Source organism: Carcharodon carcharias, chromosome 6, assembly GCF_017639515.1.
Source record: "Carcharodon carcharias isolate sCarCar2 chromosome 6, sCarCar2.pri, whole genome shotgun sequence".
In the NCBI taxonomy this organism is placed as follows: Eukaryota; Metazoa; Chordata; class Chondrichthyes; order Lamniformes; family Lamnidae; genus Carcharodon; species Carcharodon carcharias.
Window position 1 is genome coordinate 79,587,238 of NC_054472.1, and position 22,229 is coordinate 79,609,466.

At 42.6% G+C, this 22,229-nt stretch overlaps 1 protein-coding gene across 2 annotated transcripts; it reads right to left on the minus strand.

The window, feature by feature from the left end:
* Window positions 1-223: 223 nt before the first annotated feature.
* tmem70 (transmembrane protein 70) lies at window positions 224-21,736 on the minus strand. 2 transcript variants are annotated; one of them, XM_041189461.1, is made up of 3 exons: window positions 21,512-21,736; window positions 2,425-2,527; window positions 224-2,298 (listed from the first exon to the last, which is right to left on the minus strand). In XM_041189461.1, exons 1-3 carry the CDS (start codon window positions 21,707-21,709, stop codon window positions 1,865-1,867), a joined length of 735 nt encoding a protein of 244 aa, XP_041045395.1. In that variant the 5' UTR covers window positions 21,710-21,736; the 3' UTR covers window positions 224-1,864. The 2 variants fall into 2 exon arrangements, with proteins under 2 accessions (XP_041045395.1, XP_041045396.1); XM_041189462.1 differs by lacking the exon at window positions 21,512-21,736 and adding an exon at window positions 17,259-18,090.
* Between the last annotated feature and the right edge of the window lie 493 nt (window positions 21,737-22,229).

The following is a 22,229-nucleotide window of genomic DNA, read 5'->3' on the forward strand; positions in this document are numbered from 1 at the left end:
CTACTGAATTATCCCTGTAATGAATCAGTCTTTACCAATTCCATAGACCTTATTCCAGTGAAATGAAAAGACACTGAAAAATTATTTGGTTAGCAAATGCATTATTAGTTAAGTTCACAGATTTTAAGTCATGTTAAATAAGTAACAAGTAGTTTTGAATGCACATAACGTCCCTGGAAACTTGTTAAACCTGTACTCCACACAGAGTCAACCCATAATCAGGTTGTTCCACATATTTTTTATTGAAAACTAGAATCCTAACATGAAAAGGAAAGTAAGCTGCACTTTTAGCTGCAACCTTATTTTTAAAAATATGGTAAATATCACATTTGTTTGTGGGTGCTTGCTATGCACAAAATGGCTGCCACGTTTCGTACATTACTACACTTCAAAAGTACTAAACTGGCTTTAAAGTGCTTTAGGATGTCCCTAGGCTGTGAAAGGTACGATAAAAATGCAAGTCTTTCTTTTACCCCAATGTGAAATTGGCACCCTTTTTACATTCACTGCGTAATCAGCTGTTGTCATAAGCTGTTGACAAGTCCTTAATTTGCTGACCAATAGGGCATAATAAAAAAATAACTCTGTAAAATATCTGTTGGTTTTCACAATCTGAATAAGAGGTCAGTACATATCTCTAAACAGTATTTAAGAAAAAATAAAGCCTATTGTCACTGTTGTATATTTATTAGTTGATCTTCAGGAAAATGTAATTGTACAAGATTTCTGTGCAATAGAAACAAATGGTACTTTTTTCCTCTACACAGTTACTACACCATCCAAACCAATATTTTACAGAAACTAAACAAATGAACAAGTATTTTAGAAATACGTACAGAACATTTCCAACAGCTTAGGAAAACCAACAATGAAAAGTAATTTCTTAGTGTCCCATTGGTCAGCATATTCGGGTGCCATTTCAGTCACAAGCCTGAAGCTCTCACTTAAGTGAAATTCTCAAAGATGGGAAAGAGAAACAATTAAAATGAGGTGGCATGGGAGCAGTAAGAGATCTGATCTCTGTCATTACTTTCCTGTTTCCTGTTCTCAACCAGGTATTTCCTTACAGAAGCAAGGGATATGAGATACAGGGTCAGTGCCAGAATTGGACAACTAGGATCAAGCAATACATTTTTAACTTCAATAAAGGAGGTCAGATGTTAAAATTTCAGTCACTAGCACCCCATGCTCAGTTTTAATTCTGCTCATTTAGCTGAGGAACATATTTACTAAGGAATGGAATTTTTCTTTGTTAAAAAAAATGCTCCCACAACCTCCAAAAACAAGTTCAAAGCAATAATGGTAGGGGCCAGGGTGAGTTAGTTGCTTATCCTCTTGATCACAGCTGGTTCCTGGTCAACAGCAGAAAATTAAAGTTAGAGAAGATACTCAGGTCAGTTCTCAAATGGCCACAAGCACACCTTATTGGACAGCTTCAAATGGGTGGAGATTATACAGGGGAAAAAACACTAAAAGTAATTTGTAAATAATATTTACTAGAACAGTATATAACAGGAATAAAAACAGAACATTTAGAAACACTCAACAGCTCAGATACCAGATCTGTCCTCAGCAAGGACTCCAGTGAAGGGTCATAAACCCGAAATGTCAGCCCAACATCTTCATGGATGCTGCTTGATCTACTGAGTGATATAACATTTTCTGTTTTTATTTCAGATTTCCAGCATCTGCAGTATTTTTTTTGTTTTAGCACAGGGAGTTCTTCTTGCTCAAACAAAATGCATGAAATGAAAAAGAGTACTTGGCTGACTACCGACGAAGACAGAGAAAGCAAGTTTTACTGTATAAACCCAAAATGTAGAAGTAACCTCTTCTTGCCAATGTTTAATTCTTTCACTTTTCATTACTTTTTTAGTTCATCCAAATTAAAGGAGAAGGGCTGATCATAACCCATTAGGTGACTATAGTCACTTGGATGCCAGAAAAGCACTGGATTTACTAGCAGTGACTTTTTGTTTGCATAAAATGTGGTGAACATCTTGCTGACTCCCGGAACCTTCACATCCTTTTGATGGAAAACAGTTTTCTTCTGCTGGAGGAGAACATTGTAAGTGACTGCTGTATAGTTGTCAGTTTTCGCATCGTGATATAGGCGAACCACATAACCTTTGGTGAGGAGGTGCAATATCATAGGACTTAAAAAAGTAAAGAATCCCATTGTGCCGCAGAAAGCTATTTGTAATGCAGGGCTCTGAATTCCAAGACCAGACTGCAAGAGTATGTAAGGGATCACGCAAAAACTAAAAATACTGGTGGAGTAGGAGAAGAACTTCACCCCTACAAAATAAAGAGAGATATTTGACATGAGAAGAAGTGTTAATTTCATAATCAAAAAAAGTTTCATCGTTACAGTATAAAATATTTGGAAATAATGCTAAAATTAAGAAGGATTTAATCTCTTACCAAGTACTGCTCTGGCCAAATTTCCAGTGTAAATCAGTCGCCCCTCCACAGTATTGCCATCTGAGCAAAAGCAGCGAAAAGGTTGACAGAATGCAAGGTTAATCTGCACACACAAGAAAAGTGCTTGTTACATCTGTACAGAACTAGGCAACTAGTATTAAGTAATAAATCAACTTCAATAAAGGCAGTCTGATACTAAAATTCAGTTTTATTTCTGCTCCTCATTTAGCTGAGGAATGTGTGCTAGAGAATGGAATTTCTCTTTATTAAGGACACATTTCTCCTCATCAGCAAACATTTGCAGGCCAGACAAGCAATAATTTCTTCTGCCTATCAGTTTTTTATTCTCTGATTAGTACATTTTATTGCATCAATCTTTGAGTGAAATTTCCATGCCTCCTTTCAGCTCCTGCAGTGGCAGTAATCTCAAGTAACTTCTGATCTGTCTCCTGCTCTGCATTAAAATCTCTTCTGTTGGTTCAGTACTTCATTGATTTCAGAGATCAATTGTCACTAGTTTATTTAGGGTATTGGTACCATTACACTAAGGAAAATACTAAATAAGATGATGTATTTAAATGACATTGATCATGCCAATACACGCCATGATTTAGGCTGACATCACTGGCACAGGTGTTGACAACACAGGAGATCTGTGGTAGGTGGAAGGAGAGATTAAATGACAAAAGGAATGATAGTGTGAGGCAAGAAGAGGATAATAATAGGGCAAACAAAGAAGCAAAAAGAGGTATAGTGGAGATGTAAATGACAGTAGTGGAATCATCATCAATATTGGCTGTTCAAAAAAATGGCGACAGAGATGATGATCTGAAACTGCTGAACTCAGTGTTGAATATGGAGTCACTTTACAGCATTTCCTGTATTTTATTTTATTTCAGATTTCAAGCACCTGCAGTATTTTGCTTTGATTTATACAAGGAACTTTTTCCTAATCATTCTCTCCCAACAACAATTTTATGTTGATGACTCCCTAGTCACCAACTCTCCAAATAGACAGAATAGGTTTTTTATTCAAATCCCATCAACTTTTAAAAATGTTAAATACTTTGTAATTCAGCTTAGCTCAAGAATGAAACAGCATTACTTTCAAGTGTCTCTTCATCCCTGGTATCATCCTAGTGAATCTACACTCTCGTTTGCAAAACATCAATGACCTTTCTATAGGTACCCCAAACTATAAATACTACAACTTTGGCCTAACCAGTGCTTTCAGCAAATTGTTTTACATGTTTAGCTTTGCACACTATCCAAGTACCAAAAATGGTATTGGCTTTTTTTTAAAAAAGTTACTTATCTTTCACCTTTAGAAAATTATGCATTTACACGTGGTAAATTGTAAAACACAACTACTGTGTTTGCTATGATTAGTCAACAATTCTATTAACATTGGATCACTACGATGGAAGAAGGCAAAATGGAAGGTAAGTTCTTTTTAATCAGGCAATTCCTGCCCCATATATAAATATAACCTCTTGGTCAACAGCCTGGTAGGTTACAGCACCTCAAGTGCAAGTCCAAGGTTTTTTTTGATTGCGATAAGGGTTTCTACCTGAATTCGTTCAGGCATCAGGTTCCCTACCACTCTGAGTGAAAAAGTTACTCAATGTCCAATTTAATCCCTCCACCAATTACTTTAAATCTATGCCCCCTACCACCAGTTATTGCCCTGTGTGCTAATTGAAATAGCTTCTTCCTCATAACCTCCATGCTCATATAATTTAGGCCACAACCAATAAAAGAAAAGCATCCCGTATGCCTTCCAAACCACCTTATCTTTCCTGCCAGCTTTAGGAAACTGTAGCCATAGACTGTAAGGTCTATCTGTTCCTTTACACTTTTCAGAGTCCTACCATTTATTACATACTCCTTTGCCTGGTTTATCCTCCTGAAATACATTACCTCATACTTCTCCAGATTGAATTCCATTTTCCTGCCCACCTAACCAAGCCATTGATACCTTTCTGCAGTCTAAAGGTTTCTTCCTCACTGTCACCTACATGGCCAATTTTCACATCATCTGCAACGTCTTTATCATGGCCCCTATAACTGTGTCCAATTTCATTGATATTTATAGCACAAATGGCAAAGGAACCAGTACTGAGCCCTGAAGAACCCCACAGAAACAGCCTGCCAGTCACAAAAATATCCATCGACCATAATCCTTTGTTTCCTGCCACGGAGTCAATTTTGGATAAGGACATAAGAAATAGGAGCAGGAGAAAAAAATATGGCCTGTCAAGCATGCTTCATCATTCAATATGATCATGACTGATCTTGGGCCACAACTCCACGCTCCCTGAGATACCAAATATCTGTCTATCTCAGCCTTAAGTATATTCAATGATGGCAATACCCACAACCTTCTGGGGTGGAGAATTCCAAAAATTCACAACCCTTTGGGTGAAGAAATTTCTTATCATTGTTCTAAACAATCAGCTTGTTTCAGTATCTACCCTGCTGAGTCCCTTTATCATCTTGAACATTTCAATGAGATCACCTCTCATTCTTTTCAACTCGAGAAGATAGACTCAATGTACTTAGCCTCTCATAATAGGTCAACCTTCTCATCCCAGGGACCAATCTAGTGAACCTTATCTACTCTGGCTCCAAAACAAGTATATCCTTCCTTAAATATGGAGACCAAAATTGCACAGTATTCCAGATGTGGTCTCATCAAAGCCTCATAATTTTAGCAAGCCTTCTTTATTCTTGTACTCCAATCCCCTTGCAATAAAGGCTAACACACCACTGGATTTCCTAAATGCTTGCTCTACCTGTGTTAACTTTGTTTTCTTTGTATGAGTACATCCAAATCTCTCTGAACATCAACATTTACAAGTTTCATGCTTTTTTTATATAAAGTATTCTGCTTTTCTATACTTATAATCAAAGTGAATAACCTCACACTTCCTCACGTTATACTCCATCTGCCACCTTGTTGTCCACTCACTTAACTTGTCCATATCTCTTTGCAGTCTGTGACCCCCTCACAGTTTGCATTCCCATCTTGCTTCAAATCCAACTGGTCACTTTCTCTTGATCCTATGAACTTTTAATTTACTCATCAGTCTGACATGTGGAATGTTGCCAAATCCTTGCTAAGATCCACAGACTACACATACACTATTCTCATTAACCTTCCTCGCTACTTCCTCAAAACAAGTTAGTCAGACTCTTAATAAATCATTGCTGAACATCCTTGATTAATCCAAGTCCCTCTAAATGATTTATACCGTGTCTCAGAATTTTGCCCACCACTGAGTTTAAGCTAACTGGCCTGCAATTACTCGGGTTATTCCTTCCTCCCTACTAAACAGTGATAGGACGTTAGCAATCCTCCAGCATTGCGGCTGTAGCCAGGGAGGATTGGAAAACAATGATCAGAGACTCCGTTATTGCGTCCTTTGTTTCCCTTAGCAATCACACAGTTCATCGGGCCTGGTAATTTATGTATTTCAAAGATGCTAAACCCCTTAATATTTCCCATCTCACTATGTTTGTTCTATCCAATATTTCACACACATCCTCCTTAACTATTATGTTTGCTTTGTCCCTCTCTTTTGTGAAAAGAGATACTAAGTATTTATTAAGAGTCATGTCCAATGTCTTGGACCTCCACACACTAGTTACTTTTTTGGTCTCTAATTGGCCCTAATCTTTACCTGGTTATTGTTATGATCCCCAGCTGAGGTTACCACTGGATAAGCCTGGTCGCAGGATGGAACCCAGCTTGATAGATCCCAACTTTTATTTGTTTGTTTAGATACGTGGGGAGGGGCTACGGAACAGAGTCACTGGAGTCAGCTAACGAACTTTCAACAAAAGCATAATACATTTATTAAACCAAGAAAAGATGAGCTATATTACAATACTCCTTCACCCAAAACTATATTTTTACAGATATATACTGATTTGTAAGGATAATACAAGTTATAAAAGCTATCGCATACTCTAATGCCAACAGTAAGTACACAGTCATGTAAACCATGGTCAGAAACTCTGAAACCAAGTGACAGATGCCACCTCAATTAGATGTTATGGATCGCTCCTCAACTCCCCCAGATGCTTGTCACATCATGAGCCAAACAATCTCACTAAACTCCATCCTTCACAAGAGGGTTTCCAATCTCCACTCTCCAAAGACTTGCCTACGAGTCTTCTCCAAAAGCAACACTTTCTCTCAGATAAAAACAGAATTACCTGGAAAAACTCAGCAGGTCTGGCAGCATCGGGGGAGAAGAGTTGACGTTTCGAGTCCTCATGACCCTTCCACAGAACTGAGTGAATATAAGGAAAAGGATGAAATATAAGCTGGTTTAAGTTGGGGTGGGGGGGGGGCATGGGAGAGAGAGAGAGAGAGAGAGAGAGAGAAGTGGGGGGGGGGTGTGGTTGTAGGGACAAGCAAGCAGTGATAGGAGCAGATAATCAAAAGATGTCAGACAAAAGAACACAGATGTTGAAGGTGGTAATATTATCTAAACGAATGTGCTAATTAAGAATGGATGGTAGGGCACTCAAGGTACAGCTCTAGTGGGGGTGGGGTGGAAAGACTAGCAGGGCATAAAAGATTTAAAATTAATGGAAATAGGTGGGAAAAGAAAAATCTATATAAATTATTGGAAGAAAAAAGGGAGAAGAAACAAAAAGGGGGTGGGGATGGAGGAGGGAGTTCAAAATCTATAAAGTTGTTGAATTCAATATTCAGTCCGGAAGGCTGTAAAGTGCCTAGTCGGAAAATGAGGTGCTGTTCCTCCAGTTTGCGTTGGGCTTCACTGGAACAATGCAGCAAGTCAAGGACAGACATGTGGGCAAGAAAGCAGGGTGGAATGTTAAAATGGCAAGCGACAGGGAGGTTTGGGTCATTCTTGCGGACAGACCGCAGGCGTTCTGCAAAGCGATCGCCGAGTTTACATTTGGTCTCTCCAATGTAGAGGAGACTGCATTGGGAGCAACAAATGCAGTAGACTAAGTTGGGGGAAATGCAAGTGAAATGCTGCTTCACTTGAAAGGAGTGTTTGGGCCCTTGGACGGTGAGGAGAGAGGAAGTGAAGGGGCAGGTGTTGCATCTTTTGTGTGGGCATGGGGAGGTGCCATAGGTGGGAGTTGAGGAGTAGGGGTGATGGAGGAGTGGACCAAGGTGTCCTGGAGGGAACGATCCCTACGGAATGCCGACAGGGGGTGGTGAAGGGAAGATGTGTTTGGTGGTAGCATCATGCTGGAATTGGCAGAAATGGCGGAGGATGATCCTTTGAATGCAGAGGCTGGTGGGGGTGATAAGTGAGGACAAGGGGGACCCTATCATGTTTCTGGGAGGGAGAAGAAGGCATAAGGGCGGATACGCGGGAGATGGGCCGGACACGGTTGAGGGCCCTGTCAACGACTGTGGGTGGAAAACCTCGGTTAAGGAAGAAGGAGGACATGTCAGCGGAACTGTTTTTGAAGGTAGCATCATCAGAACAGATGCGACGGAGGCGAAGGAACTGAAAGAATGGGATGCAGTCCTCACAGGAAGCGGGGTGTGAAGAGCTGTGGGAGTCAGTAGGCTTGTAATGGATACTGGTGGACAGTCTATCACCAGAGATTGAGACAGACAGGTCAAGGAAGGGAAGAGAAGTGTCAGATCTGATGATGCTACCTTCAAAAACAGTTCCTCTGACATGTCCTCCTTCTTCCTTAACCAAGGTTTTCCACCCATGGTCGTTGACAGGGCCCTCAACCACGTCCGGCCCATCTCCCGCGCATCCACCCTCACGCCTTCTCCTCCCTCCCAGAAACATGATAGGGTCCCCCTTGTCCTCAATTATCACCCCACCAGCCTCCGCATTCAAAAGATCATCCTCCGCCATTTCCGCCAACTCCAGCATGATGCCACCACCAAACACATCTTCCCTTCACCCACCCCTGTCGGCATTCCGTAGGGATCGTTCCCTCCGGGACACCCTGGTCCACTCCTCCATCACCCCCTACTCCTCAACCCCCACCTATGGCACCTCCCCGTGCCCACGCAAAAGATGCAACACCTGCCCCTTCACTTCCTCTCTCCTCACCGTCCAAGGGCCCAAACACTCCTTTCAAGTGAAGCAGCATTTCACTTGCATTTCCCCCAACTTAGTCTACTGCATTCATTGCTCCCAATGCAGTCTCCTCTACACTGGAGAGACCAAATGTAAACTCGGCGATCACTTTGCAGAACACCTGCAGTCTGTCCGCAAGAATGACCCAAACCTCCCTGTCGCTTGCCATTTTAACACTCCATCCTGCTCTCTTGCCCACATGTCTGTCCTTGACTTGCTGCATTGTTCCAGTGAAGCCCAGCGCAAACTGGAGGAACAGCACCTCATTTTCCGACTAGGCACTTTACAGCCTTCCGGACTGAATATTGAATTCAACAACTTTAGATCTTGAACTCCCTCCTCCATCCCCACCCCCTTTCTGTTTCTTCCCTCTTCCTTTTGTTTTTTCCAATAATTTACATAGATTTTTTTTTCCCACCTATTTCCATTAATTTTAAATCTTTTATGCCCTGCTAGTCTTTCCACCCCACCACCACTAGAGCTGTACCTTGAGTGCCCTACCATCCATTCTTTATTAGCACAATTCATTTAGATATCACTACCTTCAACATCTGTGTTCTTTTGTCTGTGACATCTTTTGATTATCTGCTCCTATTACTGCTTGCTTGTCCCTACAACCACACCACACCCCCCCACTCCACCTTAAACCAGCTGAGATTTCACCCCTCTCCTTATATTCACTCAGTTCTGTGGAAGGGCCATGAGGACTCGAAACGTCAACTCTTTTCTTCTTTGCCGATGATCCCAGACCTGCTGAGTTTTTCCAGGTAATTCTGTTTTTGTTTTGGATTTCCAGCATCCGCAGTTTTTTGTTTTTATTTTTTTTACTTTCTCTCAGACGCCTTCCGTAAGGGTTCACCTCAAGGGTTTCAAACTTTCCTTCCGATGTTCTTCTCCCCTGGATCACCACATGCATTCAAGCTTTCTTCCATGCACTCTCTCTCTCTAATTCAGCCATCAACAATACACCACAGCTTCACATGCCCATAGCAAAGAGTTAGAGACCTTCAGTTGTCTTTCTGGACCTTCTGGCCTCTTGCAAGCTGTTCTCACTTTAAATCTGTTTTCTGCAGCTTTTGTCTCTAAATCTGAAATTTGGAGCCTCCGTCTCTGCCCCTCACTCTTAACTTCACTGAACAAGACCTATTTCCAGGTTACATTCAGGCTACAGTCACAATGCCAGAGGATTGCTAACGTTGAATCACTGTTTAGAAGGGAGGAAGGAATAGCCCAAGTAATTGCAGGTTCCTGTCCTTCCTTTGACTAGAAAGGCTGCTTGGGACTGTTCCACTCCCGTGGATTTTGGGTTTTTTTTCTTTAGCTTGGGACTTGCTAGCTGTCCCTTTTGCTCCAGTCTCTCTCTGGCAGCTACTTTCACCCAATTTTAGCTTGGAAGTGGCTACCTGTCCCTTCTAGATGGCTTCTGTTTGGCAGCTGTCTTCAAATTTGAAAGGAAAACTGCTGTTTCTTTGTGTGCGAGTAATTGAGTAATTTCTGTGTGTGTCTGTGGGAGGGACCTGCCTCTCTGGGTTCTTGTTGCGAGGCAACAGCCCACTTTCTCTACTTGTTTGTTTAGCTTAGCTGTCACAGTCGTAAAACTCTCATTAGAGATGCAGGCACCTTTTAAAATGAAACTAAAACTCAATTTGATCTTTCTTAACACAGATACAGAAATACAAATCAAACTTAAACATTACAGCTAAAGCTCATTCCTAACACCCACAAAAAACACAAATATAACTTACTTAACTATCTCTATTTCCTAACATTATCTTCTTGCTCTTCATATGTTTATTAAAGATCTTCGGCTTTGCCCTGATTTTACTTACCAATGTTTTTTCATGCCTTCTCTTTGCTTTCCTAATCTCCTTTCCTATTTTAAGCCCTGCGCTTATTATGCTCCTCTAGGCTTTCTGGAGCATTGAGCTCTTGGCTCTGACAAGCTTTTTTTTGCCTTATCCTGCTCTGTATGCTCTTTGACATCCAGGGGAGGCCTAGATTTGAAAATCCCACTGTTGACCTTTCTAGAAACATATTTGTTCTGAACTCTCTTAACTCCTGCTTGAATGTCTCTTGGTGCTCTGACTTGGATTTAACTTCAAATTGTTGTTTCCAATCCACTATTGTCAAATCACATCTCAGTTTAGTAAAATTGGACTTTTCCCACTTTAAAATTTTCAATCTCGGTCTATCATTTTCCAAAATTACTCAATTTAACTAAATCATGATTACTACCACTAAAACGCTCTCCCCACTGATGTGCCTTCCATTTGCCGAGAATAATTTCTTAAAGCTAAGTCCAAAATTACTCCTTCCCTTATTGGGTTTGCTAAGTACTACCTAAAAAAGTTCTTTTAAATACATCTTAAGAATTTTGCACTCTCTGTATCTCTTACACTTAATTAATCCCAGATAATATGAGGATAGCTGAAATCCTCAATGACAGCCCTATTGTTTCTGCACTTCTCAGCCTATAATTTTACTCTATCTCTACCTGACTATTGAGGGGGTGGGGTGGGGCGGCGGTGGGGGGGGGGTATTCAATAGTATGCTGCCAGCAGTCTGATTTCCTTTTTTTGATTCCCCCTCCAACCCATCTGGCCTCTTTTGATGCTCCTTCTCGCATATGTTCCTAATCACAGCTGTTTCTTTAACTAATATTGTGACCCACTACCTCTTACATGCCCCTTCATCGTGTCTGAAAACCCCTAAACCAGGAATGTTTCAAGCTGCCATTCCTTCCCTTCAAGCCACATTTCAGTAGCAACTACATCATACATCCAAGTGCCTGTGTCCACAGCTCATCTGTTTTATTCACAATACCCCTTGCATTGAAGTACATAGCACTGATCACTGAACAATTGCTTTGTTGTCTATTTTTTGTCTTTGTTGCCTCAGCCGACTATGCTTGTTTATGAATTTTCTGCTTCCTATTTCTAGTTTTGCTTCTCTTCCTTCTGAATCTACAGTCAGATTTCCTCCCCCCTGCCAATCTGGTTATAACCCTCCCTGACAGCAGTAGCAAATATTATCTTCATGGGCCACACCATGCCACAAACTTCTCTAATCAGCTCTATGGCCAAGTCCTCTCCCACTAGAAGTCCCTTGTTCCAGCAAATCAAGTTCAAGATGCTGGTCACAGGCTAAATGGCCTCCTTCTGTGCTGTGACCATTCTATGTTTCATCGCCTTTAAATCACTTCATAGTTTCAGGTAACCTTATAAAATCATAGAATGTTTACACTTTAGAAGGAGGCCATTCAGTCCTTTGTGTCCATGCCAGTTCTCTACACATGCAACTCACTTTGTCCTACTGCTTTGACGCTTCCCTGCAATTCTTTTTTTCTTCAGATAATTATCCAAATCCTTTTTGAAAGCCATGCTTGGATCCAAAGCAGTGCATTCCAGATCCTAACCACTTGCTGCGTAAAAAAGTTTTTCTTCATCTTGTCATTGCTTCTTTTGCCAATCGCCTTAAATCAGTGTCCTATGGTTATCGATCCTTCCACCATTGGGAACAGCTTCTTCCCATCTACTCTGTCCAAACCCCTCATCATTTTGTAGACCTCTATCAACTCTACTTCTATTCTTCTCTTCTCCAAGGAAAACAGGTATAGATTCTCCAATCTATCCATGTAACTGAAGTTCCTAATCCCTGGAATCATTGTGAAACTTTGCTGCATTCTCTCTAATGCCTACAATCTTTCCAAAGTGTGGTGCCCTGAACTGCACACAATACTCCAGTTAAGAGGCCAAACCAGTGTTTTGTCAAACCTTTCTTGCATTTGCACTCAATGCCTTTATTAGACAGCCCAGGTTCACATATGCTTTCTTTACTGCTTTCTCAACCTGCCCTAGCTTTTTCAATGATATCTGCACATATACCCCAAGTTAACTGATCCTGCAGCCCCTTTGGAATTGTACCCTTTATCTTGTATTGCTTCTCCTCATTCCTTCTACAAACAGGAGTCAATTCCCCCCCCCCCCCCCCCCCCCCCCCCAACACACACACACACACACACACACACACACAAAAAGGCTCTTGTTGAGATTCTCTCAAGGACAACTTGTTGGTTTTCAGGGGCTCCTTTTTCATTCTCACCAATTCCTTTATTAGGTGATGCAGTCACATAGTAACATTACCTTCTGTATGTGTGTTGAATGTTGTTAGGGTTTCCTCCTTTAGATAGAAGGTAGCATAAACATAAAAGACAGTATATTTATGTAATATATAATGAAATCTTTTAACTTGGAATTTATAAAGGTTTTTGTTAATTTGAACTCCATGGTTCAAAATGAAAATTCTAACTACTTCTTCAACCCTTTTAAAAATGAATTGCAAACAATTAGCACTCTACAGAATTCTTTGATTTTGTTCTGCCAATTTCAAATTTCTTTCTCCCTCAATATTTCTGTTTAAAGTGAATGCTGACAAATGTCAAGATACTACCTTCTAAAAGTCCAACTGTGCAACAAGGGAATACACAAATTAATTCTGCAGCACCAAGTTAAACATCAGATAACGAATGCTTTACTTCACATTGCAGTGATTTCTTTCGCCAAGCAAATGAACCTCCTCGTATAATCATCCATACTTTAATGAGACATAGGTTTGAATCCCTTAGCACAGAAGCACTCTGTGTTTTTAATGTAAACATACCACCGAAACCGGACGGAACACCCGGCATCAACCTAGGCAGCTGAAACGACAATGGCAATCGCAACCATGTAGACTCTGCAAAGTCCTCCTTACTAACATCTGGGGGCTTCTGCAAAAATTGGGAGAGCTGTCTCACAGACTAGTCAAGCAACAGCCTGACGAACATCCTCACAGAATCATACCTTACAGATAATGTTTCAGACTCCATCACCATCCCTGGGTATGTCCTGTCCCACCAGCAGGATAGATCCAGCAGAGGTGGTGGCACAGTGGCATAGTCAGGAGGGAGTTGCCCTGGAAGTCCTCAACATCGACTCCGGATCCCATTAAGTCTCACTGCATCAGGTCAAATATGGGCAAGGAAATTTCTTGCTGATTACTACGTAACACTCTCCCTCAGCTGATGAATCAGTGTTCCTCCATGTTGAACATCACTTGGAGGAAGCACTGAGGGTGGCAAGGGCACAGAATGTACTCTGGGTGGGGGGCTTCAATGCCCATCACTAAGAGTGGCTCAGTAACACCACAACTGACCGAGCTGGCCAAAATGACATAGCTGCTAGACTGGGTCTGCGGCAGGTGGTGGTGGAACCAGCAAGAGGGAAAAACACACTTGACCTCATCCTCACCAACGTGCCTGCCGCAGATGCATCTGTCCATGGCAGTATCAGGAGTGACCACCGCACAGTCAACCACTGTGGAGACAAAGTCCCACCTTCACATTGAGGACACGCTCCACCGTGCTAAATAGGACCCTCCACCGTGCTAAATAGGATAGATTTCAAACAGATCTAGCAACTCAAGATTGGGCATCCATGAGGCGCTGTGGGCCATCAGCAGCAGCAGAATTGTACTCAAACACAATCTGTAACCTCATGGCCCAGCATATCCCCCACTCTACCATTACCATCTATCCCCCACTCTCCCATTACCATCAAGCCAAGGATCAACCCTGATTCAATGAAGAGTTCAGGGGGGCATGCCAGGAGCAGCACCAGGCATACCTAAAAATGAAGCTATGACCCAGGACTACTTGCATGTCAAACAGCGTAAGCAGCAAATGATAGACAGAGCTAAGCAATCCCACAACTAACGGATCAGATCTAAGCTCTGCAGTCTTGGCACATCCAGTCGTGAATGGTGGGGGACAATTAAACAACTCACTGGAGGAGGAGGCTCCACAAATATCCCCATCTTCAATGATGGAGGAGCCCAGCACAGCAGTGCAAAAGATAAGGCTGAAACATTTGCTACAATCTTCAGCCAGAAGTACCAATTGGATGATCCACCTCGGCCTCCTCCAGAGTCCTCAGCATCATAAAAGCCAGTCTTCAGCCAATTTGATTCACTCCACATGACACCTTGAAACAGCTGAAGGCACTGGATACTGCAAAGCCTACGGGCCCTGACAATATTCCAACAGTAGTACTGAAGACTTGTGCTCCAGGACTTGCAGTGCCCCTAGCCAAGCTGTTCCAGTACAGCTACAACACTTGCATTTACCCGGCTATGTGGAAAATTGCCCAGGTACGTCCTGCACACAAAAAGCAGGACAAATCCAACCCGGCCAATTACCACCCCATCAGTCTATTCCTGACCACCAGTAAAGTAATGGAAGGGGTCATCAACAGTACTATCAACCGGCACTTGCTTACCAATAATCTGCTCACTGATGCCCAGTTTGGGTTCCACTGGGGCGACTCAGCTCCTGACTTCATTACAGCTTTGGTTCAAACATGGAAAAGAGCTGAACTCCAGAGGTGGGGTGAGAGTGACTGCCCTTGACATCAAGGCCGCATTTGAGCGAGTGTGGCATCAAGGAACCCTTGCAAAACTAGAGACATTGGGAATCATGGGCAAAATTCTCCACCGGTTCGAGTCATACCTAGCACAAAGGAAGATGGTTGTGGTTGTTGGAGGTCAGTCATCTCAGCTCCAGGACATCAATGCAGAAGCTCCTCAGGGTAGTGTCCTAGGCCCAACCATCTTTAGCTGTTTCATCCATGACCTTCCTTCCATCATAAGATCAAAAGTGAAGATGTTCGCTGATGATTGCACAATGTTCAGCACCATTTGCAACTCCTCAGATACTGAAGCTGTCCATGTCCAAATGTAGCAAGACCTGGACAATATCCAGGCTTGGGCTGACAAGCGGCAAGTAACATTTACGTCATAAAAGTGTCAGGCAATGGCCATCTCCAACAAGAGAGAATCTAACCGTCACCCCTTGATGTTCAATGGCATTACCATCACCGAATGCCACACTATCAACACCCTGGGGGTTTCCATTGACCAGAAACTGAACTGGACTAGCCATATAAATACTGTGGATACAAGAGCAGGTCAGAGGCTAGGAACATGCAACGAGTAATTCACCTCCTGACTCCCCAAAGCCTGTCCCCCATCTACAAGGCACAAGTCAAGAGTGTGATGGAATACTCCCCACTTGCCTGGATGTGTACAGTTCCCACAACACTGAAGAAGCTGGACACCATTCAGGAAAAAGCAGTCCACTTAACTGGCACCACATCCACAAACATTCAGTAGCATCAGTGTGTACCATCTACAAGATGCACTGCAGGGATTCACCAAGGCTCCTTCCACAGCACCTTCCAAACCCACGACCACTACCACCTAGAAGAACAAGGGCAGCAGATAAATGGGAACACCACCACCTGGAGGTTCTTCTCCAAGTAATTCATCATCCTGACTTGGAAATATATCACTGTTCCTTCACTGTTGTTGGGTCAAAATCCTGGAACTCCCTCCCCAACAGCACTGTGGGTGCACCACACCACATAAACTACAGCGGTTCAAGAATGCAGTTCACCACCGCCTTCTCAAGTGCAACTAGGGATGGGCAATAAATGCTTGCCCAGCTAGTGAAGCTCACATCCCTTGAATGAATTTTTAAAAATGAACTAACCATACCCCCAATGCCTTTTTACAAAGGACATTGAAAGTCTGTACACAAATATAAAAACAGAGATATGCTGGATATCCAAAATATCTTTAATTTCCCCAGTCTGATATGCAGGTCTGTATTTTAGGGGATTCTGGGTCCAGGTTTTGGGTTCTCAAATCCTGCATCCAGGATTTGGAGGTCTGAGTCCTGCTTTCAATGGATCTTGGCCTTGTCTGGTTCCAATTTGTGACGGTCCAGCTTTTGAGAGGTTTGGGTTCGGGTTTTGGTGTGCCTTGGTCCAAGTTGGATTTGAGAAACCAAATCCAGGTTTTGGTGGGTCTAGCTTTTGGGGTCTGGGTCCAGTTTTTGGAGCTCCAGGGTTTTGAATGATCAGGGTTTGGTGGTTTTGGGTCTGGGTTTTTGAGATTCCAGGACCTTGTTTTGGGATTGTGTTTGGGTAGTTCAGGTCCATCTTTCAGGCCATATCCATGTTTTGGGTACTCCAGATCCAGGTTGTGAGGCCCTGGGTTTTGGGATTTCCAGGTATTGAAAGGTACAGGTCCAGGCTGTAGAGAATCTGGGTACATGTTTTGTGGGCTCAGAGTCAAGATTTTGCAGCGTTTGAATCCAAGTTTAAGTATGCTCTGCATCTATATTTTAGAGATGCTTGAGTTTTGGTTGTCCTGAATTAGGGTTCAGGAGGTCAGCATCCAGATTTTGGGTGTCCAAGTAAGGGTTTTGGGGATCTGCAGTTGAGGGTCCAGGTTTCGGTGGGCAGAAACCATTTCTTACCTCCCTTCTAAATGGCCTTCTCTTGAAGTGAGTGGTGGGCGGCAACAGGGCCAGCCAGAATAAATGTTCCAACTCCACCAACGCGTTCCCTCTCACCTTGCTGCTCCTCCAATCATTGATGCTGACTCTTGAGGAGCAACAAAGGTGGGAGAGAGGGAACCTGTGATTGGAGGAGCTGGAGCAATGAGACACACCGAATCTGTGATTTGATGAAAGGCTCCTCATAGATTCTGTCTCTCCCACGTCAGGGGAGGAGGTGACTTCTCTCATTTGTCACCTGTCATTGATTTTTCACAAGGCTTTTGGGGGCTTGAGGGTGAATTTGCCTGCCGCCCCCATACATTTTGAACTCTGCTACCAAAATGAATCACTTTCACACTTACCTGCATTAAATTTCATCTGGCACCTGTCCACCCATTCCAGGAGCCTATGTCCTTTTGAAGTCTATCACTATACTCCCCGCAGTTCCAAGGTTTGTGTCATCTGCAAATTTTGAAATTGTGCCCTGCACACACAAGTCTAGGTCATAAATATAAATCAAGATAAGAACTGACACAGGCCCAGGGAACCCAGTCTGAAAACAACCTTTCACCACTACTCTCCATTTCCTGACACTCAGCCAATTTCATATCCATGCCGCTACTGTCCCATTAATTTCATGGGCTCTAATTTTACTGACAAGCCCATCACATAGCACTTTATCAAATGCCTTTTACCCTCATTAACCCTTTATGTTACCTCATCAAAAGACCCAAGCAAGTTAGTTAGACACAATTTGCCTTTAACAAATCTGTGCTTGTTTGCCTCAATTAATCCACATTTTCGAAGTGACATTAAATTTGCGCTGAATTATAGTTTCTAAAAGCTTTCCCATCACTGAGGTTAAACTGACTGGTTTGCAGTTACTGGTCTTATCTTTACAGCCTTTTTTTGAACAAGGGTGTAACATTCGCAATTCTCCAGTTTTCTGGTGCCACCACTGCATACAAAGAGGATTGGAACATAGCAGCAGGAATAGGCCATTCAGCCAATCGAGCCTGCTCCGCCATTCAACACAATCATGGCTGATCGTCCACTTCAATGCCTTTATTCCCCACACTATTCCCAAATCACTTTATGTCATTGGTATTTAGAAATCTATCAATCCCTGCTTCAAAGATGCTCAATGACTGAGCTTCCATAGCCCTCTGGGGTAGAGGGTTCCAAAGATTCACAACCCACCGAGTCAAAAGATTTCTCCTCATCTTGGTCCGAAGCAGCTTCCCTCTTATGCTGAAATTTTGTCCCCTGGTTCTCGACTCCCCAACCAGGGAAAACATCCTATCTGTATCTACCCTGTCTATCCCTTTCAGTATTTTATAGGTTTTAATAAAATCACCTCTCATTCTTCGAAACTCTAGAGAACACAGGCCCGGTTTCCCCAATCTCTCTTCATAAGACAGTCCTGTCATCTGGGGAACAAGCCTGGTGAACTTTCGTTGCACTCCCTCTATGGCAATAATATCCTTCCTAAGGTAAGGGGACCAAAACTGCACACAATGCTCCAGGTACTCCAAAGTTCTATACAATTTAAGCAAGACTTCGTTACTCCTGTACTCAAATCCTCTTGCGATAAAGACTCACATACTATTAGCCTTCCTAATTGCGTGCTGCACCTGCATGTTAGCTTTCAGTGACTGAATGATGAGGACACCCAGGTCCTTTTGTACATCTACACTTTTTAATTTCTTACCAGTTAAGAGATACTCTGCACATCTGTTCCTCCTACCAAAGTGGATAACCTCACATTTTCCCACATATATTCCATCTGCAATGTTCTTGCCCACTCACTAAGTCTGTCCAAATCCCCCTGAAGCCACTTTGCATCTTTCTCACAACACACATTCCCACCCAGCTTTGTATCATCTGCAAACTTGGAAATATTACATTTGGACCCCACATTCAAATCATTGATACATATTGTGAACAGCTGAGGCCTTGAGTACTGATCCCTGCAGTACCCCACTAATCAATCTGCCAGTGCGAGGATGGCACATTTATCCTACTGTTTTCTGCCTGTTAATCAATGCTTAATCATGCCAGTATATTATCTTCTATCCTATGTGCTTAATTTTGCTAACCAACTTCCTGTGGGAGACTTTATCAGGAGCTTTCTGAAATTCCAAATATATTACGTGGTCCAACTCCCCTTTATCAATTCTGTTAGTAACATCCTCAAAGGCACCAACAGGTTCAACAAACATAATTTCCCATTCATAAATCCATGCTGACTATGCCCAATCAGATCATTATTATCTAAGTGTCCATTTATCACATCCTGTAAAATAGACTCTAGCATTTTGCCTACTACTGATGCAAGGCTAACAGGTCTGTAGTCCCGTTTTCTCTCTCTCTCCTTTCTTAAATGGGGGGGGGGGGTGGTGACATGCACTACCTTCCAATCTGCAGGAACCATTCCAGAATATATAGAATTCGGAAGATGATCACCAATGCATCCACTATCTTCATAGCTACCTCTTTCAAAACTCAGATGTACAATATCAGGACTCAGGGATTCATCAACCTTCAGTCCCATTAATTTCTCCAATACAACATTCTTACTAATACTAATTTGTTTTAATTTAGTCCCTTGAGTATCTAATTCTGGGAGATTTCGTGTATCTTCCTCAGTGAAGGCAGAGTAATAATTTAGCTTCTCCGCCATTTCTCGATTCCCCATTATAAATTCTCCTGCCTCTGCCTTTAATGGACCCACATTTGTCTTAGCCAAACATTTCCTATTAACATACCTATAGAAGCTTTTGCAGTCCATTTCTGTTTTCTGCTAGTTTATAATCATATCCTATTCTCCCTTTATCAGTTTCTTGGTCCTCCTTTGCTGTATTCTAAAATCCTGAAAGATTATGGCCAGTGCTTCCACAATATCCACCCTTACTTCCCTCAGTATCCTTCGACGCAATCTATCCAGTCCTGGTGGCCTAATACTTTTTATCAATTTTTAGCCCATGCAGTATTTCAACTACGTCCTCTTTGACAATGGTTTGGGCAGCATCTTCTTCCTTGGCAAAAACAGAGGCAAAGTGCTCATTTAGTATCTCAGTCATTCTCCTCTTCTCCAAGTGTAAATTCCCTTATAGATCCTGAATCAGCCCCCATTCCTCTTTTTTACTATTTGTATCACTGTAGAAGACTTCAGAATTTCCTTTTATATTAGCTGCCAGTCTCTTCTCGTACCCTCTTTTTGCTTCTCATATTTGTTTTTCACTTCTCCACTGAACTCTCTATATTCAGCTTGATTCTCAATTATTATTCACTCTCTCTCCTCATCCAGGGAGCTCTAGAGTTGTTTGCCTGACATTCCCTTCCCGTCAATGTGCACCTTAACTGTACCCAAACCATCGATTTAAAGGGAGTGCATTGTTCCGTTACTGTTTTGTTTCCAATTCATCTGGGCCAGGTCCTTTCTCATGCCATTGAGGTTGGTCCTCTCCCAAATAATTATTTTTACTCTGGGCTGCTCCTCATTTTCCTCTATAACTAACTTAAACTTAATGATCGCTGTCCCCTAAATGGTCCCCTCCTGACTTGTAATCCAGTTGACTCACACCGTTCCTCAGGATCAGGTCCAGCAATATCTCCTTCCTCACTGGACTGGGCATACCCATGTAGAAAATTATCCTGAATGGTAACTCTAAAGGACAGAGAAGGGCAAGAGTTTCTACACTATTACTGTCACAGTCCATATTGGAATAGGTTCCCATTTTGTAATTTTTGCACCTCTCTAATTTCTTGCAAATGTTTTCCTCTATATCTTTTCCATAAGTTTGCGGCCTGTAGAATACATCCAGCAATGTAATGGTACCACCATTGTTTCTTAGCTCTAAACGGATTCTGTACAACATTTTATCTCTCCAGCACTATAATGTACTCCTTAATCTACAATGCTGCCTCCTTTGTTCCCCCTTCCCTCTTTTTCCAGAGTACCTTGTTGTCTCCAGGAATATTTATTACCCAGTCCTGCCCTTTACTGAAACAAAAACAAAAATACCTGGAAAAACTCAGCAGGTCTGACAGCATCTGCGGAGAGGGATACAGTTGACCTTTCGAGGCCATATGACCCCAGATGAAGGATCATACGGACTCGAAACGTCAACTGTACCCCTCCCCGCAGATGCTGTCAGACCTGCTGAGTTTTTCCAGGTATTTTTGTTTTTGTTCTAGATTTCTAGCATCCACAGTATTTTGCTTTTATCTGCCCTTTACTGAGCCAGGTCTCAATTATCACTGCAATATGTTATCATACCCCATATTTAGGGAATTATTCCAGTCTTGCACCAGTCTATCTCGCCAATCCTCTGATGATGGAATATTTCCTCAGCTCCACCATCAATACTGAATCTTGCAGCCAACGAGCCATTAATCACGGAAATTTCTCTTAAACGGTTTTACTTTCCTGCCTTTAAAAACTTCCCAAGGATTCAGTTTGTTCACTGGTGCCCGCAGCACTCCATCCACCCCTCCTAGTGCTCGGAGACGATGATGGGAGACCTGAGCCAGAGCCCAGGCCCTTGCATAAACCACTAACCAACTCTACCACTAGCCCCTCCATGGGCTGGGCTACCCTCACTCACTCTACCTGTCCGCTTCTGCAGCTGCCGGTAAGGCGGAGCCCTCCCGCGCTATTCGGCCGCTGGGTGTCCAGGAGCCGAGACGTGTAGCAGTTATTATGGACACTAAAGACGGAGAAAGTCCGAACAGCTGGACACGAAACTGTCATCCTCACTCTGCTCAGGGTAACTGAGCAGCCAGTCAACCTAAGCACAGCCGTCGCCATCTTCACTGCCAATGCCTCCACTTCCAAATACCCTGAGATACCATTGGCCACTGGCAGCCACCAACTACAAAGCCGCTTACTCCAAGAGCTCCACCCTCATCCCCATCCGTCCTCAAGAATAGACATGGAAGGTCATTGAGCTGTGTCGGAAAATAGAGCTTATTCCCTCACCCAGCCCTGCTACCAAACCTGGGCGGAACCGAAGGGTCTGTTATATCTTAGCTCAAGGACAATTAGGGATGGGCAACAAATGCTGGCTTAGCGGCTAGTTCTGCAGCACAAGTCTTTAGCATTAGAGTCAGAATGTTTTCGAGAGCCATAGCCTTTGCTGTATTTATTTATTATGTTGCTTTGTAGTGCATGCAGTTTAACATACTGATTAACACACTGCTGAATATGTAAATAGTTTGGCATACATCATCACAGGAAGTGATGCAAGTCAACATTTGATATAGTATTTGGAGCAGTATTGATCGGCAGGTAACATGTGTATGAAGATCTCCTGTGAAATCCTATTATT

Excerpts from the sequence above, each read along its gene's own strand:
- tmem70 (XM_041189461.1), bottom strand. The coding sequence starts at position 21,709 with ATGGCGACGGCTGTGCTTAGGTTGACTGGCTGCTCAGTTACCCTGAGC. Across the intron at positions 2,528-21,511 it reads GCAGCTGCAGAAGCGGACAG|ATTAACCTTGCATTCTGTCA; the intron begins GTAGAGTGAGTG and ends TTGTGTGTGCAG. Across the intron at positions 2,299-2,424 it reads TTTGGCCAGAGCAGTACTTG|GGGTGAAGTTCTTCTCCTAC; the intron begins GTAAGAGATTAA and ends TTTATTTTGTAG.